At 43.1% G+C, this 19637-nt stretch overlaps 1 protein-coding gene and 1 long non-coding RNA gene across 2 annotated transcripts; one reads left to right on the plus strand and one right to left on the minus strand.

The window, feature by feature from the left end:
* Window positions 1-13946: 13946 nt before the first annotated feature.
* Window positions 13947-14631, minus strand: LOC116105377. The gene is made up of 3 exons (XM_031391807.1): window positions 14473-14631; window positions 14134-14269; window positions 13947-14047 (listed from the first exon to the last, which is right to left on the minus strand). Exons 1-3 carry the CDS (start codon window positions 14629-14631, stop codon window positions 13947-13949), a joined length of 396 nt encoding a protein of 131 aa, XP_031247667.1.
* A 4459-nt stretch (window positions 14632-19090) lies between these two features.
* On the plus strand, window positions 19091-19429 carry LOC116105384. The gene is made up of 3 exons (XR_004124074.1): window positions 19091-19105; window positions 19225-19317; window positions 19406-19429. It is a non-coding gene; the product is annotated as an uncharacterized LOC116105384 (long non-coding RNA).
* The last annotated feature ends 208 nt before the right edge of the window (window positions 19430-19637 follow it).

Here is a 19637-nt window from a genome sequence, read left to right on the forward strand (position 1 = left end):
GCAGGAGTTGCATTTACTTGGTTGTTTAATTTTTTTTTGCAATTTGATTCTGGTTGGTAAATGATATGGAACTGTCTGATGCATGGGTTACCAATATTTAGCAATCTAACCATAGTTGTAAGTTTTTTGTTTGTTGAGTTCTTTTATCAATTATGTTTAATTTTTTGAGAATATTTTCTATTCTATTGGTTAGGAAGATTTCAACCATGAGCCTAGGTTTGTTTTTTCTTTCCCTTATTTTGTTGCGCCTATTCAATATCATTTTTTTTTTGGTGCAGATGAGTAAACTTTACGTGGTTTATGTTAGGCATGAACCTGGCATATATAACAGTTGGGATGAATGCAAATCTCAAGTTCAAGGAGTTTCAAATGTTGTGCATTGTTCTTCCTATTCAAGTTATGATGCTATCACCACTTTTGAAGCATTTGTAGAAGAAATAAATTGGTTGGAAGGAGTAAGACTCATTTTACATTCTCTTTCTTGCCACAATATGTTTATAGGCTAAATTATTAAGATTGACATTTTTTTTATCTTTTTGTGAAGAAACTCATCCTTCCTTGTGAATCTTGTGGAAAGAAGCAGAACCTCATGGTTTCAAATAAAAGGAAGACCATTGGGAAGCACTACTATTTTTGTATAGTAAGCATTACTATCCTTTGTACGAGGGAATGAGAATCAAATGATGTGGATGTTAATTATAATATTAACAATATTTTCAGTTTTTTTTTTCTTGCATGATTGAATTTGATTCACTTTTACTATCAATCACTAGGGTTGTGGTGATATGACATATGTCAAGTATTTGAGAGAGAAAAAGTGCAGCAGTGGGTTGGGCATGGGTAGCCCTAGCTCATCATCAACTATTATTCTAGCTTTAGCAGAGAGATGCGAAGCTCTGGAGGCAGAGGTCCAAACATTTACACAGCAAAGGGATGCTTGTGGTGAGAGAGCTAAGATGCTTGTAGATGCATTGAATGATATTAAAAATCTAAAATTGGGGGAATAAAACAGAAATTAGCTTCAGCTGCCTAAGCAATAATATATGTATTTGGGCAAGAACAAACCGAACATAATACTGTAAGTCTAAGGTTGTTGGGAGCCAGTATTGTGCTTTTCATTTATGAGTTTCTATTTTTAATGTCTCTTATTATTGGAAAGAAGGAAATTTTATACACGAATTCCTTGGCATCTAATTTCTTTTTCCCATATTTTGTGATATTGGAAAAATATCAATTTCACTGATGTAGCCAAGCCAATCTTTCTTGCTATTGCCCCTCCATTGTCATTTGCGTCCGTGAGTGGCAAAGTTGAGTTCCTTCTCAAGAGTATAGTTTGTTCGACTGCCACATTTATTTCCGAGTGCGTAAGTGTAGGGCAGCCGACAATGGCTCCATTGATGTATGTTGTAGTATTAAATTAATGGTTTTCTAAAGGAATATGCACCCTTGCTTCAATGAAATTTAGTCTTCTAAGATTTTTATATTTTGTTTTGTTTTAGTTTTTGGCAATCTGTGTTCCTTGGCTATGGTTAATCTATCTTCTCTCTATTTAATATCAACCTAATTAGTGGTGTAAAGGAAATTGCAGATTGGAGTAATTATGGAATATTTATGCTAATAAATGCTTGGAAATTATGCCTTCTGTTTTGGTGTAATAGTACTTTTACTACCCTACTTTTTTCAAGTTACTGATTAAGGGTGTTTTTGTAGATGTTGTAGTCTGCGCAGTGTGTGTTTCCTTGATGTCTATGGAGTGTGTGGCGATTGTGTAGCCTGTTGCTATTGCTTCTGCAGTTTGGACTGTGCGACATTTGGGTCATAAATGTCCCATAGTTTGTGTTGCAAAATGAAAATAGCTCATCTGAATGATTGGTATAGATGGTTCTCTCTCAGTGAGGAAACAAAAAGGAAGCGACGGTTATCAATTAAGGTTGGAGTATTATGGAATATTTATGCTAATAAATGTTTGGAAATTCTGAACACTATCAACATCTATAGGCTATTCTTCAAATTTTTTTTTTCCTATCCATTTTAAGCATTACTGAGGATACTTCTGCAGATGTATTGCGTCTACTACTGAAATATCTAAATTTTCATTTCTAGCCATGTGATTGCATCAGATTTCACACACTCTTATCTCCACCGTTAAAATCACATTTGCATCAGATTTCAAACACTCAGTTTTGGTCCTTCTCTATAAATGCAAGCTGGTTAATGGTAATCCTCTTCATTCTTTATTAAAATCTAGCTTTGCTTATATCAGTGGCATTGGATGGGGATGGGCTAGAGTTATATGGTTATACAGCTTGATATTCTATGTTCCACTGGACATCATCAAGCTCACAGTTCGGTAGGCCTTGACCGAAGAGGCTTGGAATCTCTTATTTGATAGAAAGGTCAGTGCAGTGTTTCATTCTTGTCTATATTTGATCATTCATCTTATCAAGGATTAAGCATAAGCTTTGTTGTTGCGTGATTTTGACACTAACTAATCGACACATACGTAACGTTGGTTGGCCAAGAGACACACATGGGTATTGATAACGTGAAGAACAAATGCAATAATGAGAGCTTTTTAAAGTGGTTCGGATGCTAAGGTAGCAAGTCCTACGTCCACTGATATTTGTATTAGTATTATGGGTCAGGTCGCAACAGCGGACTGACTTACAAATGATTAGGGAAATATAAATACAAAGGTACAAGAGAGAGAGAGAGAGAGAGAGAGAGAGAGAGAGAGAGAGAGAGAGAGAGAGAAAGCTAGTTCAGAGTGCAAAATGGCCGAATCCCCTTAATGAAGGGGTCTTCCTCTTTTTATAGTGAGATGAGTGCAAGTAATCATCATTAAATCCATGGGTTGGTGTGAATGTCAGGACAAAATCCGGCTTCACGTCACATTGCCCACCTTCCAAGCTGATTTCACTCGATTTGGAGTAGGGAAATGGACACGTGGGAGCTCTATAGTGTCTGGCAGGCCTGACGTGTGCTTACCGTTCTGACGGGAGCAGGTCACATCCCATCACGTGATTTTCCACGTCAGCCCTTGACTTCCCAGGCGTAACAGAAGTCCCCTAGTTTTTAAGGTTTGAGGATCGAACCTTGGAAACTAAGTCATGCCACGATTGGAGGTTCTGATAATTTCGACCTGAATGGAAGAAGCTCGAGACAAGGCCTTTTGCGAACACGACCTCGCACAAACCTCGCCCAAACGACCTAACAATCATCATCCAAGTGACCTGGCTTCATCGGGCGTTTCTTACCATGCCTTAGGGTTGGAGATTCAATGAGCCCATTTCTGTGCTGTCAGGCGCTCTGCACGTGTTAAAGCATCTGGCAGGCGCATTAAATACGTTGTGTGCTGACCCGACGTTGTTTTGACAAAGCATTAATTGCACGACACACTCGAAACGACAACCCTCATCACAACATTGAATGCGATGTAGGGCGCATTTAATGCGGAGAGAGAGAAGGGCGTCGTTTCGATTCCGAGGGGTGGTAACCGTCAGTTCATAGTCCATATAAAAGCCCAAATTTTTCAGATGATGCCACCAGAATCCCTGTTGCCTCGAGCGAAAAATCTTTGCAAACCGGAAGTTCTTCTTTTCCGATTGGCATCTCTCCGATATCCGAAACAAGAACCGTCCTCGGTCACGCACCCCAGAAGGTAAGGTCTCTCTTTTTCTTTCTTTATTTTGGGAGTGCAATGGCGTTGGGTCTCCTGGTGTTTCATCAGAGACACGACGCTGGCATCGGGTTCGAGCCGTAGATGGCGGCTCGAGTTATTGTTAGGGTTTAGGGAATTTGTTCCATGTCGCCGTGCAGGGCAACATGCGATGGCTAAAATGACCTTCTGTCTGTCGGTGTTGCAGACTATGGAATGGAACCTTCAGCGTCCAGACCCAAGGAAGGAGCCGGTTCATCTTCGCGGGATGTTCCCACGGACGCATCCCTTGATGTCTTCTCGGTTCTCACCCGAGAAGAGTTCAAGAGGATAAAAAGACAGTTCAACGTCCGCGCAGAGGTGTTCCTCGACGCCACTCAATCGTCGCGGTATCCTTCTGATGGCTTAGCTGCCATCTCCAAAGAGATCTTCAAGGGTGGAGGGATGATTCCTTTCCACCCTTTTATTAGGTAGGTCCTGGATCACTTCGGGATCGCACCAATGTAGTTGACGCCAAACGCGTATGTCATCACCGTTACGATGTACATTGTGTGTCGCGAGAGTGGCTTGAGCGAGCTAACGGCGGTGGAGCTCGGTGTCGCGTATTTTCTAAAAAAGAGTAAGGACAAGGACTCCTATTACTTATCCCGGTGACTTACCATCGCTGAAGGGATGCATAGCTATCCCAGCAACACGGGGGCCTACGAGACGAAGTTCTTCTTTTTCTGCTATGATGGCCACTACCGCTTTCAGAAACTAAGTAGGTTCTTCTTCGCTAGGTTCATTGGCCATACACTTCCTTTATTCTAACAACCTACATTCTTTTGCAGTTAACAAGACGACCAGCCAAGACCTGCTCACCGACCTGGACATGCTTGTGTCTTTTGGAGTCCTCCCCGAGGAAAGTCGGGATGCGAGGAAGCTCGTGACGACCGTGAACTTGTGGAAGTACGATTTTTTTAGTAACAACGCGTCTTTGGAGTCCCCAGAATGTAAGTTACACTGATTCCCTTTTGGTCGTAGAATAATTTTTGTTTAGTTACTAATGTACTTGCATGCAGCGACCACGCCTCCGAAAGAATCCGAGCAGCCCCGGCGAGTGCCATTCAACTTCCCTCGATCGAGGAAGGCCAGGGGAGCCGAAGCTGCTTTCCCTACAGAGGCACAGCCGGTGCGAACTGTCCCGCCTCCCCAGCCTCGTCCTGAGGAAGAGACGACCAGGACAGAACAGGTCGTTCAGCCATCGCCTGCTCGCCCAAGGCGTAAGACAATTTCTCAGCGGTCGAAAAAGAGGAAGCAGATTTAGGTCGACGAGTCAGAGACTGAATTTGAGGATGAACCCCTGAGGTCGCAACGGGGCATCGGAAAGAGGTCGGGTAAGGAACCCAAGGAAGAGACAGTGGCTGCTGACAAGGAGAAGGACACACCAGTGCTGGACGCGCTTGGGTACCTGCCCGAATACCTACAGCCGATAGTCTACTCTCTACTTGAGTATGGGCTATCGGAGTCATATGATCAGTTCGCCGATACGGGCGATGTTGACCTGATGACCACGTCGTTTCAGTATTTAAGCAAGGTAAACGAATTGTCCTTGAAGAATGTCCGCCTTTTTCGTTTTAACTCTTTTTTGCTCGCAGACTCTGCTCGCCATGAGAATGTCCCTAGAGAAAGCTCGGTTGGGGGCCGCGAAAGGGAAAAACGACCTGAAAGATGAGATTGCAAAGCTCAAACAGAGTCTGGAGGACGTTGAAGCGGAAAGAGCGCTGTTCGCTGAGGCAGCGAATAGATACTTGAACCAAAAGACAGTCGATATACGCACAGTTGACTTCCAAAAGACGGAGCTTGAGCGACGTGCGGAGGAAGTGAAAGAGCTTCAAAGGACAACCGTTAGAATTTCCAAGGAATTCGGAGTGAAGGACTGGGAGCTTCGAACGACCTTAACGCGGGCTCAGCGAGCAGAACAAGAAAGGGAGGCCTCCAAAAAGGGAAGGCTAGATCTTGAGGCCGAACTCCAGGAGAGTCGGGGAAAAGTTGCTTTCCTGACTGAAGAAATGCGGATCCAGTTAGAGGAGGTCGAGGATAAGGCCGCCGACTAGGCGATCGGGTCCATCTATGTCCTGTGACCAAAGAACCCAGATCTGGATATGTCCGACCTCCCGAGGGATTGGCAGGAAGCCTTGCAGATCTTGGCGAGGGAAGATGATGAAGCAGCAGCAGCCGCCCGAGGATCCGACCAGGCAGAGGGTTCGGGTCTTACTTTGAAGGATCCCCCCACCGACCAGGCATAGTGCAATGAGACCGACTCCATTGGAATTAATAGGGCCTTAACAATTTTTGTTGTAAATAAATGACAATACATTTTGCTTTCAATTGCTGTTCGCTTTATCATACATGAGTGCAGTTTACAATTCAGATTGTTTACATAGGCAATATTACGCGCGAATTGTTACAAGCGAACAGAATAAATGCGAACTGTTGCAAGCGAATAGAATAATACTTTACAATAAAAAGGGAACTAACAAAATCAAAAACTAATTTATAATGAGAGCTGAGTTCGGGATTACTGATAGTATGGTCGGAGGTGCTCGGCATTCCAAGCTCGGGGTACTTTGGAACCGTTCAGCCATTTGAGATGGTAAGTCCCCGGTCTGATCACCTTGTCAACCCGGTACGGACCTTCCCAGTTCGATCCTAGTACCCCCGCACTTGGCTCCTTGGTTCCGAGGAGAACTTCTTTTAACACAAGGTCACCGACCTAGAAGTCTCTTCGCCTGACCTTTGAATCGAAGAACCTCTTCGCACGTTGCTGGTAGACTGCTATCCTTAGCGAAGCCTTGCTGCGGTGTTCTTCAATAAGATCCAGACTCGCTCTTATAAGTGCTTCGTTTTCGATCTCATCGTACGAGTCCCTCCGAAGAGAACCAGTTCCTACCTCCACAGGAATCATTACTTCGCAGCCATAGGCTAGCGAAAAGGGCGTTTCTGAGATAGAAGTTCTCAGAGTTATCCTGTATGCCCATAGGACTTCGGGGAGACCGTCGGCCTAATTTCCCTTGGCTGCCCCAAGTTTGGCCTTTAGATTGTGCTTGATGGTCTTGTTGACAGCTTCAACTTGGCCATTTGCTTGCGGTCTGGCGACTGAGGTGAATTTTTTATGGATGCCCAGCTCGTCGCAGAAATGCTTGAACTCCTTGTTGTCGAACTGCTTTCCATTATCTGAAATTAGGGTGTGAGGAATTCCGTAGCGGCATACTATGTTCTTGAAAATGAAGTCTTTCAACTTTCTGGTCGTGATCGCGGCCAGCGGTTCAGCTTCCACCCATTTTGTCAAATAGTCTACCGCGACCATGGCATACTTAACTCCTTCTTTTCCGACTGGCATGGGACCGATAAGGTCGATCCCCCACATAGAAAATGGCTAGGGGCTAGACATCGTTACCAGCTCGTAAGAGGGGGCTCGCGGAATGTTCGCGAACCTCTGACACTTGTCACACCTCTTGACAAAATTGTGGGTATCTTCTTGGATTCGGGGCCAATAATACCCTTGGCGAACAATCTTGTTCGTAAGAGATCGTGCGGCGGTGTGATTACCGCATATCCCTTCATGGATTTCTCTCATGATATAATCTGCCTCTTCACTGGTTACACATCGGAGGAGAGGGGCACTGAATCCCCTCCTGTACAGTTGGTCTTTGATGAGTGTGTAGCAAGCAGATCTTGTTCGCAGGACCCGTGCCTCGACCTTGTCGTCAGGCAAGATCCCATCCTTGAGATACCTGTAAATGGGCGTTATCTAGGAGTTTGATTGCGTTACACTCACAGCCTGTTTGGTTGAACTGATGCTCGGGGTCTCAATGAACCGAACAGGAATGCTATCAGGTGCCTCTGAGTCCAATGACGAGGCTATCTTTGCCAAGGCGTCCGCCACAAAGTTGCTATCTCTAGGGATCTGGGTGATCGTGAAATGCTTGAACGGCTCGAGAGCGGCCTTAGCTTTTTTTAGATAACGGATCATGTTTTCTTCCTTGGCTTGGTATTCTCCTAGGATTTGGTTGACGACCAGCATAGAGTCGCTGTGGACGCTGATCGTGGTTACGCCCATTTCTCTAGCCAACCGAAATCCGGCGAGCAGAGCTTCGTACTCAGCTTCATTGTTGGTCGCCTTGAATCCGAACCGCAGAATGCCGTGAATACGAGCCCCTTTGGGACTCAAGAGGAGGAGACCTGCTCTTGCCCTTTTTCTGGTCGATGATCCGTCGACATAGAGGTTCCAGGTCGATAGGTTCTGAATGGTCTCTTAGATGACTTCACTGGGTTGTTGCTCTGACTCATTTGGGAGATAGGAGAATTCTGAAATGAAGTCAGTGACAGCTTGCCCTTTGATGGTCGACCTGGGCTTGTATTTCAGGTCGAACTGGCTTAATTCCATGGCCTATTTGAGCAGTTTACCAGAGGCTTCTGGCTTCTGGAGGACCTGTCTGAGGGGGTAATTAGTCATTACATAGATCGTATGGGCGTGGAAGTAAGGTTGCAGCTTTCTGGAAGCGATCAGCAGAGCATAAGCTAATCGTTCCATTTCAGGATACCGTATCTCGGCATCTGACAGGCGCTTGCTCGCATAGTAGACAAGCCATTAAACTTTTTCCTCTTCTCGAACTAGGGCTGCACTGACCGCAGACTGCGAGACAGACAGGGACAGGTACAGGGGCAAAATCTCTTGCGGAAGAGGCTTAGAGAGGAGAGGTGGCTTCCTGGGGTATTCTTTTATACTCTAGAACGCCTGTTCGCATTCGAGAGTCCATTCGAATTTCTTATTGGCCTTCAGAACATTGAAAAAGGGCAAGCAGCGATATGTTAGCCTCGATATGAAGCGACTAAGTGCTGCTATTCACCCATTTAGGCTTATGACCTATTTTTTGCTGGTCGGGCTCTCCATATCGAGCAGAGCTTGAATCTTCTCGGGGTTTATTTCTATCCCTCACTGATTAACCATGTACCCCAGGAACTTTCCTGACGATACTCCGAATGAACACTTTAGAGGATTCAACTTCATTTTGTATAGTTGGAGGATGTCAAACATCTCAGCGAGATGTGCAATGTGTTCTGAGGCGACCTAGGATTTGACCAGCATGTCGTCCACATAGACCTCTATTGTTCTTCCGATCTGGTCGGAGAACATTCGATTAACCAGCCACTGGTAGGTTGCGCCAGCATTCTTGAGGCTGAAAGGCATAACTTTATAACAATACAGCCCCCGGTCTATAATGAAAGACATATGCTCCTCATCTGGGCCATACACAGGGATCTGATTGTATCCTGAGTATGCATCCATGAAACTTAGCAGCTCGTGCCCCGAGGTGGCATCCACGAGCTGGTCGATTCTTGGCAGAGGAAAGCTGTTTTTCGGGCAGGCCTTGTTGAGGTCGCTAAAATCAACGCAGGTCTGCCACTTTCCGTTTGGCTTCTTTACCAGGACCAGGTTGGCAACCCACGTCGAGTAAAGTGCTTCTCAGATGGACCCATTTCGGAGGAGGTTTTCCACTTCTGATTTTAATACAGCATACCGCTTTGGAACCATTGCTCTTCTTTTTTGGCGAACTGGCTTGGCCTCGCTGTCGACGTTTAACGCATGGCAAATAACGTCCGAGCTGATCCCGACCATATCTGCATGTGACCAAGCAAACACATCGACATTTTCCCTGTGGAAACCTGTCAGTTCGTTAGCGAGCTGGGGATTGAGATTTTTACCGACTCTTAATACCCTGCTCAATTCTTTCGGGTCAACCAGCACTTCAGTCAGGTCCTCAACTGGCCCACTGGAGCGGCAGTCTTGAATGCGAGGGTCTAGGTTGTCCTCGGCCAGGCCAGGTTGTGGATCGATCCTGCTAATCGCCATGGCCTGGCGGGGTGCACTTTGCGGAACGCCCTTTCCTTTGTGCACCATTTGGATTGCTTTTACATAGCAGTCATGCAATGCGCGCTGAGACCCGCTGACTTCCCCGATCCCCGTCGGGGTGAGGAACTTCATCTTCAGATGGTAAATTGAAGTGACCGCCTTGAACTGTCTTAGTAGAGGTCGCCCAAGGATCCCATTGAAGGCTGACGGGCAGTCTACCACTAAGAATTCGGTTACCTTGGTCACTTCGTCGAGATCGCCCACCGTGACTAGGAGTGAGATTGTTCCCTTGGGGAGTAGATGGTTTCCTGTGAATCCGTATAGAGGGAACGAGGCAGGCTTTAGGTCGGCCTCGTCCAGGTTCATCCTTTCGAAAGTGGATGCAAACAGGATGTTCACAGCACTTCCGTTATCCCCTAACATTCTCTGGGTGTTATAGTGCCCTATCAGGGGAGTGATTACAAGGGCGTCGTCGTAGGGATGGTGCAACTTGGCCGTATCCTGCTCGGAGAAGAAGATTTCCACCTCCCTGCAAACCTTTTGTGGTCGCCTATCCGCACTCATCACTCTAATAGGGTCATGATATGCTTCACGAGCATACCTTTCTTGGGCACCTCGTGAATTTCCAGCCAAATACGGTCTTCCAAAAATCAAGTTGAGACTGAACACCCCTTTCTGATCGCGACGCATCTTACTTGGCTCCCCCCCATCTTTCTCTTTCGAGGGAGCAGAGTCATCGATGTATTCCTTGAAGTGCCCCTTCTTGATAAGTTCTTCGATTGCTTGCTTCAAGGCTTGGTACTCGTCAGTATGGTGTCTATTGTCCCGATGATAGCAACAATACTTTTTATTATTTCTGGCTGTCACATGGGTTTTCATGGGTTCGGGTTCTCCGAGTAGACTAGCTTCTTCGGATTTACCAAGAATGGCAGATACAGAGGCGTTCAGTGGAGTATATTGGGGCCTGTTGCGGTCGCGACGAGGAATGGGAGCATAAGACTTTTTGTGCTCGTAGCGGGGTTTCTTCCCTTTTCGCTGATCGTCAATGTCTCCTTTGTGATCAGCTCTCCTACTTTCTCCCTGACCAGACATACTGCCCGAAGCGCCGTGATCGCGACGACGTACTGCTGCCAATGAATTTTCTATACGGAGATACTTTTCCGCGAGGTTATAGAATCTGGTGAGGGAAACATCATCCTCAACCTGTAATTCTTTCCACAGGTCAGTTTACGGGCGAACTCTAGCTATTATGAGTGTTCGGATGGACTCTTCGGGGACGTGAGCCACCTTGTTGAGTTCTTTGTGGAAACGGTCGATATAAGATTGTAGGGATTTGTCCCTGTCTTGCCTTATGTTGCTGAGATAGCTCAGAGGCATCAAAAACTTTCGATTTGCTTGGAAATGCCGTAGGAACGTCGTGCTCATCTGAGGCCACAAACTGATCGATCCCGACATGAGCGACCTTAACCATCGTTTGGCATGAGAAGTTAGAGTCACGGCCAAACAACGGCATTTTGCAAGATCCAAAACCTGGTGGAGCTCCATCAGGTCGTTGAACTCATACAAATGATCCTGCGGGTCATGGTTCCCATCAAACGGCTGCATGTCGGGCATTTTGAACCCTGGCGAGAGTGGAGCAGCTAACACTTCAGGAGAGAAGGGGGATGCAGTGGCGACCTGGGCCTGCTCATTTTGCTGCTCTCTCAGCCTATCCAGAGCTCACTGCAGCTCCTCAATTTGTGGTAACGGAGCCAGTTGGGGATTGCTTTCACCCATGCGAGTCCGGCCCTTGCGATTACGGTTCAAGAGAATCCGAAGGTCGGACTCCTCTTCGCCTCGGTCGACACTTCCGGCTGCTCTAGACACACATTGGCTAGAGGCATGTGAAGGCGATGGATGGTGCGGGGTATTTTCATGACCCTTGCGATGATACGAACCGCTCCGCGAGGTATGGGGACCACCTGCATGATAGTGATCAGGATCGTTCTGCTGGCGGTGATAAGAATCGCCCTGCTCAGCACTTTTGCTTGGGTTCACCTGCGATGTGGCATGGGATAGCTCGGGATTTACCTTTTCGTCGAGTCTCAGCTTTGTCGGCACCCTACTTGGGGCACGGTTTGTGTTCGCTGGCCCTTTGGAGCCCGTAGGCTTGCTTTTTGCCACTTGCTTACCCTTACGTCTACGCGCTGCAGTGCTCGCGGCACGGGCTATTTCCCTTTGCCACGCTTTCGTGCGACCTGTGGGCGTTTCTGGCGGTTGCCCTGCCCCAACTGTTCTAGATGGCATGCCTTGGTCCAGACTATCTAGCCTTTGGTTGACCGTCTGGAGAGTATTGTCGAACCTCTCCAGGTAGCTTCTGATGGTGGGGTCAAGCTGCGAAGCTGCTGGGATATCTACCGCAGCAATTTGTGGGGCTGGAAGTATTCTGGAAGAGGTATCCCCTTGGGTCAGGGGAGCTCCCTCAGCGCGCTGGTTGGCTTGCTTAGGTTCAGATTGGCGGGCCATTTGTTGCTGTAGGACCAGTAGGTTAGAGATTCTCCTGATGAAGGATGAACACTAAATCTGGGCCCTCCTTCTAGCGCCAAACTGTTGATGCATGATTTTGACACCAACTAATCGACACGTGCGTAATGTTGGTTGGCCAAGAGACACAGGTGGGTATTGATAACGTGAAGAACAAATGCAATAATGAGTGCTTTTTAAAGTGGTTTGGATGCTAAGATAGCAAGTCCTACGTCCACTGATATTTGTATCAGTATTGTGGGTCAGGTCGCAACAGCGGACTGACTTACAAATGATTAGGGAATTATAAATACAAAGATACAAGAGAGAGAGAGAGAGAGAGAGAGAGAGAGAGAGAGAGAGAGAGAGAGAGAATGCTAGTTCAGAGTGTAAAATGGCCGAATCCCCTTAATGAAGGGGTCTTCCTCTTTTTATAGTGAGATGAGAGCAAGTAATCATCATTAAATCCATGGGTTGGTGTGAATGTCAGGACAAAATCCGCCTTCACGTCACATTGCCCACATTCCAAGCTGATTTCACGCGATTTGGAGTAGGGAAATAGACATGTGGGAGCTCCATAGCGTCTGCCAGGCCTGACGTGTGCTTACCGTTCTGACGGGAGCAGGTCACACCCCATCATGTGATTTCCCACGTCAGCCCTTGATTTCCCAGGCGTAACAAGCTTGAAAATGCTTTTCATGCTTTTCCTATCTGATTTTGTGTTTCAACATACTGCTTTTACTTTTAGGAAAGACTACGGGAAGGAAGATAGAGCAGTTCAGTGGGTTCTTTCTTAGAGAAGTCTTCAAGGTTTAATGGCTGCAGAGGAGTTCAATGGTAAGTGATCTCGATCCTCATTGATTGCTGAGTACAATCTACCAAAGTTATCAAATTGATTTTCGAGTATGATTTGACAAAGTTATCAAATTGATGTTCAAGTATGATCTGCCAAAGTTATCAAAATTTTCTATCCAAGAGTCATTCGAAAGTGGCATTTGTAATTTATGCAAGGAAGTTCTCAATTCTCTAGGGTCTAAAAGGCCAGGAATAGGCGACTTCGGTTAATAATTCTTGCTATTTCTTAGTTTGTTTCTCAATTTTTTGATGCAGAAGAGGACTATGTCTTTGGGTATGAGAATTTTCTCTTTGGAATTTACTAATCTGATGTTGTTTGATGCTGGTTTCATTTTGCTCTGTAACCAAGTAAACACTTTTATCTTAGAGTTGAATAAATTGTAGAAAAATTGTTTGGTATATTTTTTTGTAAAGGGTTTATTGATAGAATTCTTTGTTGCTTCTTGTTAAATTAATTTTTATTATTATACTGTAAAAACTTATCAATTAACATTTTAATATTATTAAATATTTGATTGGTAATTTCGTAATCACTAACTTAAAGACAAATTTGGAACTATTAATTTCAAGTACTAATACATTATTTAAAAACACCACATTAATACATCTCTAACGAAGCTGTTGATTGTCAACCCTTAGAATCGTTTATATAGTTATATTCCATTAACAACTACGACATTGACATATGTTGTTCCAACATTTCAGTCGTATATTATCCCACACATGCACTATGTCATCAATAATACGTTACTACGGTTGACTAGATCCCTCCTCATTTCCTTCATTAGCTGCCCTGTTTTGGTCATGCAAATATACTTCCGCGGTAGACTCTTTGAAGATTTCATCCTGCATATTATACCTTCTGATAAAATTATGAAGTACACAACATGCCATAACAATCCGAGCTTGTTTCTCCAACAGGTAATTATTCATTCTATTAAGAATCCAGAATCTTTTCTTTAGAACACCAAAGGTTCTCTCAACAATATTACGGAGTGATGCATGTCTGTAGTTAACCAACGCCCGTGGATCAGGTCAATTATGACGATGATCATGTAGATGGCAAGGAACTCGTCTATGAGGGGCAAGGAACCCCCTTCTATTTGCATAACCCGCATTAACCAAATAGTATTTACCTGCAACAACTCACACATGTTATTTGATATTTTAATCCAAAAAAACAGAGCAAATATGCTATAATACGTAAAGAAGCTAGTTGTACCTGGTGGAGGATGCGGGAATCCAGAATCAGGATCACCAAGAACCGAATTTAAAACCTTTGAGTCATGGGCGGATCCTTCCCAACCAGTGATGACATAAGTGAACATCATCTTGAAGTTACATACAGCCATGACATTCTGCGACAACATTCTTTAATAATTTCGGAAGACATCTACCAACTCAGCTAGAACCCAAGCATCGACATGTGTGCCATCAATTGCCCCTATACAGTCCTATGAACAAAAGTTAACATTCAATAATATCAACCGACTGTCGACATAAATAATACAACGAATTGAAGTATGTACAAATAATAATAATAATAATATAATAAAAGTACCTTAAAGAACGGGTAATATTTTGGGTTTGTCGACATTTCCTCTGGAACTTCACTGAAGTCTGGTGCCTTCATAAACTCTGTTTGCAACCCACATATTGCGTTGCAAACTTTGCCCACATATCTAGAGATTGTCTCACCTGAATGTTGGAAATCATCCATAATAGTTACTGTATGTCTTGTTTTTTCCAACGGTTGTCAAAAATATCATAACTTGTTCTTCAATATACTCATCATGTTAAAGCCTCGCAAGTTCCCTTGTTGTGCCAAAATATAACATAAGTATTTAAAACATTGTTTATCCATGCGGCACTTCGCAAATATTCTATCAGGATGGCCATTAAGTACTTCCAACATTTTATTGTGATCAGTTAATGCGGATGTATGCCGTAATTATCGTCCATGTGTTCCGAAGTCTGTTTCCAATATTTTAGACTCGTTTAGATTGACTTGTTTTGGATCCGTAGACGTGGGACTTTTACCCGTTTGGACCTGAGCCACACTTTGCCCACCCCCACGTTTTGCCAGGTCTAGTGGGTGGGGAAGTTTTTGTTAATTTATAAACTTTAATTGTGGGGGGTGTTTAGCTAAATTAACAAATGTAGGGGGTTAAAAATAATCTAAATATTTTCAGAAAATGTATCAAACACATTCTCAAAATCTTATCGTATTTGATTAAATCTATTCTATCCAAAATAGAATAGGATAGTATTTCGAAAAGTTAAACAAATGGAGTAGATCGGCTTAACCAATCTAACGGAAAACGGTCAATGGTTCGGTTCGGTTTAATAGAAAATTTTGACTAACTTAAGAACCGGTCAAAACTGGGTTACATTGTAAGGGTGTGCAAAATTAACCGAAACTCAAACTGATTGTGGTACTCGAATCGAACCGAACTAGTTTTTTTGGATACCCAGGTATTCGGGTCAAGGGTATGTTGGTACCCGAATATTCGGTTCAAGTACTAGTTAATTTTACAAATTCATTCAGGTGCCCCAAGTTATCGAATCTCTAAATTAAAAAAATATATATTATTTTAATATTTTAATTTTTAATTAAAATCCTTTTTCCCCAAAATCCCTAACGCAAAATAAAAAAAAAAAAAAATTAATATTTTAATTTTTAACTAAAACCCCTTTCCCCCTAAATCCCTAACTCAAATTCAAAAAGCAAAAAACCTCTCTAAGACTCTAACTCGTCTTCGTCAAACTTCTTCTTCTTCTTCTTCTCCAATCGCTCCAATTGTCAGCCCTCCGTCGTGCATCCGGCGTTGTCGCGCTCCAATCGTCAGCCTTCTGTCGTCCTTCCATCATTTTTCTTTTCGGTAATGAGTTAATCTGGTTTCTTCATATGAATCTTTTTGTTTAAATCTTTATTTCTAGTCATACAGTCTTGATTCGCTCGATTTTGCCATTTTTTTGGTACTAATCTAGGCCATCGAATCTTAGGATTTGTTCTTCATTTGTGATGTTTGAAGCTTGAGTGTTGGCTGATGAAGCTGAAGCTTGCGTTTTTTTTTTTTTTTTTTTTCTGTTTTGTTTTTGCTGGTTGCTTTGGATTTATATGCTTCTGCTGCTTGCGGTTGGTGCTTCTAGGCTGCATGTTTTTTTAGTTGGTGCTGGCCCTTTCTCTTGCTGGTTGGATTAGCGGGGTTCTTGTGTTGGATTTTTATGCTTCTGCTACTATTTGGTTTTTGCTTAAACATTTGTTGTGTGGGTTTATGGCTAATATTCTGTGATATTGAAGGACATATCTTAATGAGAGCACATGCTGATTTTTTTTTTTTTTTTTTTTTGTTGATTGTGCTGAGGTGAAAATGAATAATTTTGGATGTAAGATCAACGTGCATTTACACAATGTCATTAATCTCAGATGTGGCGCAGAAGTGACCCAAGCATTGTAGTCTACAGGTTTTGAACATGTTCTCCAGCTGCGAGACAAGTTCAACCACTGTCGAGGCTTGGTTCAAGCATTTGTAAATTGTTATGATGAAGAATCTCATTGCTTTAGAGTAGGTAATGGTTGTATATAATTGTTAGATGTTTTATATATCATGGATTTACCGATTGTTAGTAGACCCGTTGTAGGTAGGGAAATTGAAGATATAACTGCATGTAAGAGGTGCTTCGGAGATGTTGAGGGGTTGTGCATAAGAATAAAGGGTTACAGTTGAGTGTTTTGAGGCGTTTAACTGAGAATGAAAGATTAGTTTAGTCCAAAGGGTGCGGGTCTTAGTTTTGTTGATTATTGGCTCTTTTATAATGCTAGATCATACTGGTTGCCAGGTTAGTGCCCGTTATTGCCCCTTGTAGAAAATACTGATGAAATTAAAAATTTTGCAAGGGGAGAGGCCATGTTGGTGCATTTGCACCATAGTTTGACAAAGTATAAGAAAAATATCACACTTATTGATAGTGGTTCATTTTTTTTGTCAGTAAGTGATTTTCTAATTATTTTAGTTTTCATCTCTGGTTCATTGAATTAATAGAATTTTAAAATGTTTTTTTTTCCTTTTTGCAGATATTTGCCTTGCAGCATATTCCTCTGCCGCTAGAAAAGGTGGGTAACCCTACACCACCAAATACCTTCCCCCTAATGGACAATGGTCAAGGCTTCTTGTCTCGGTGAGCAAAAATGTACATACGACACCGAGGACAAATGATGTGGCTGATCTTTTGGAAGATTTGAATGTTGTAAGTCTTTTTATGAATTCAATTTTATTTCCTTGCATCTTATAAACACTTAAATATTTATGTTTTTTCTGCAATGAATGTTGTGCAGGATGATATTTCACGACAACCTTACCAAAACTTGCCAGTGGACTTTCTTCCAATGGTTTATCGGAGGCAAAAATATATGAGCTTAGTAATATTTCCAATGTTGTGGTATAATCATTGCCTCTACAATAAACCATATCTAGCACCTCAAAAATTTGGATTATCAAATGAGGTCATAGATACAATGGAAAAATGGTTTCGAAGAAATGCGAAAAAGACCCCTTTAAGGGAGAAAGGGATGTCAAGCAACGATGTAATTTCTTTTTGCTTTATGTTATAATTCTTTTTGGAAAAGTGCTTTTACTTTTTTGTTTTTTGCATCAGGCAAAGGAAATAGAAAACTATTCAATTATTCGGAGTCGTGAAATAGAGGCTAGATCAAAGATTAATGATCAAGGCTGGATTGTTTTGGAAGATGTAGATGTGGATTTGGAGCAGCAACAACAATTGAATGTTCAAGTAGCTGAGTTGGAATTGGGGGAAGGGAGTCGTCGATATGATGACTTCGTGTTTGTTTGAGGCAGAGGAAGGGATAGGGAATGTGGGTGCAAGTGTTGATGCACCTAGTCAGTTCGGTTCTGAGATAGAGGAAGGGGTGCAAGCGCTGATGCACCTAGTCAGTTGGAGGAGAGGAAAGGCGGCCGAAGGGAGGGGGGGGGGGGGGGGGGGGGGGGGGGGGGGGGGGGGGGGGGGGGGGGGGGGGGGGGGGGGGGGGGGGGGGGGGGGGGGGGGGGGGGGGGGGGGGGGGGAGGTGGGGTTTGTTTGTAGGGGGTGCAAGCTCTGATGTACCTAGTCAGTTCGGTCCTAAGATGGAGGAAAGGGGAAGGGAAGGGGAGGCAAGCGCGCGTTGAGGCACCTGATCGATCAACACATACGGAAAATTTGAAGGGGGATCTTCGGCAGCCCCAGAAAAGGAAAATGAGAACTAGGCTGACAAGTGTTCGATTGTCTCCTCTCGCAGAAAAAAATGAAGACCTAAACTCAGCTCTTTGCTCGAAAATTATGATTATAGTGTTATAGTTGATAAAATCCCGAAAAAACAATCCAGCCTAGAAAAGGAAACTGGTGGAGCCACTAGTTGCAAAGCCTCCTGACCAAAAGGAGCAGAGGGTAAGTTTTTTTACTTAGTTCTTAGTTTCATAACAATGCTGTGGGAAGCACCGAAGATATTGTTAATTTTCTTTTGTCTGAATCCTCTGTTGAGTAACTGATATTCATTTGAAATTGATTTTTTTTTTTTTTTTTGAATTATGACTGCTTTATGATTGGTTATACCTTATGCATATGTACATACTTGTGTATCCATGCAGTTTCTTGCTTCTAGTATTTACGTGAAAATTATGTTGGTTTCTCCTCGGTACTTTTGCCTTGCCTGTCTTTTGGGGATGGTTAAGAAAAATGCGAACCTGATTTGATATTTTCTGTTATTGGGTAAACAAATTTGACCATTTGGTGGTTCCCTTCTTTCTAATTTGTTAGGAACTTCTACTCATTTTCCCTTCAAACTTGATGGGAGATGTGCTTCAATAAGTATTAGTTTGATTCCATATGGAAAATTACACAAGCCCTTAGCTGCCTGGGTAACATGGTAGTTGTATTTTATTGTTGCTAGTCATTCAATTTTGCTGTTACTTGATGTGATGTTAGGAAATTATATAAAGGTGATATGCTTTTAAGGAGTACTTGTTTTCTTTCTTTCTCATGTGTTGTAAATGCATCCATTTGCAGTGTTATTATGGAGGATGCTAACCGTGCCATTGAGATGAAGAATGGCTCATCTGTTGGAGGTCAGAAAATCGAAGTTAAACATGCCATTCATCGTGCTTCGTTGGAGCAATGCTGCCCAAAAGCAGCTCAAGGTTGTTATCATTCACATTGGTTTTATATTTTTGGTATATTGTGTCTTGATATTTCATATTTTACTAAAGGCTTCAATTTTTTGGTAAAATTTGTCCCACATTTTTCCTCAATTAACTAGTGGTTCAGTCAGATGATATAGCGGAGACAAAGAAAGATAAAGATGGTTCAACCTCTGAGGCAGAGAAGCTTTCTTCAAACTTGCTTGATACAGGTCTTAAACCATTTACCTTTTATCAAAGTTTGTGGCTTGCTCATATTTCTTGTTTAGTTTTTGCAATTTTTTTTGAATGAAATATCAGACAAAACCGTGAAACCTAGAAAAGTGGCAAAACTTTCCATTGACTTGGCAGATAAGGAGAATTGTTCAGAGAAGCAGAGGTGACCTTAGTGTTGAAGTAAATTAAAATATCAACTGTTTCATAAAGTTGTAGTTGTTTCACCAATAGTTTTCTTCCATGAAGTTTTTTCCGTGTAAATTTTGTAAGAGGTAGAGGTTTACTTTTTGGTAGAAGTAAAAAAGTTCTGCTCATA

The sequence above is a fragment of the Pistacia vera genome, unplaced genomic scaffold (assembly GCF_008641045.1).
Source record: "Pistacia vera cultivar Batoury unplaced genomic scaffold, PisVer_v2 Contig498, whole genome shotgun sequence".
NCBI classification, from domain to species: domain Eukaryota; kingdom Viridiplantae; phylum Streptophyta; class Magnoliopsida; order Sapindales; family Anacardiaceae; genus Pistacia; species Pistacia vera.

What these genes read in the sequence shown, in the direction of transcription:
- LOC116105377 (XM_031391807.1), bottom strand. Translation starts at nt 14,631, where the DNA reads ATGGATGATTTCCAACATTCAGGTGAGACAATCTCTAGATATGTGGGC. An exon ending in AATATTACCCGTTCTTTAAG is followed by an intron (nt 14,270 to 14,472) that starts GTACTTTTATTA and finishes ATGTTGTCGCAG; the next exon opens with AATGTCATGGCTGTATGTAA. An exon ending in ATTCCCGCATCCTCCACCAG is followed by an intron (nt 14,048 to 14,133) that starts GTACAACTAGCT and finishes GAGTTGTTGCAG; the next exon opens with GTAAATACTATTTGGTTAAT.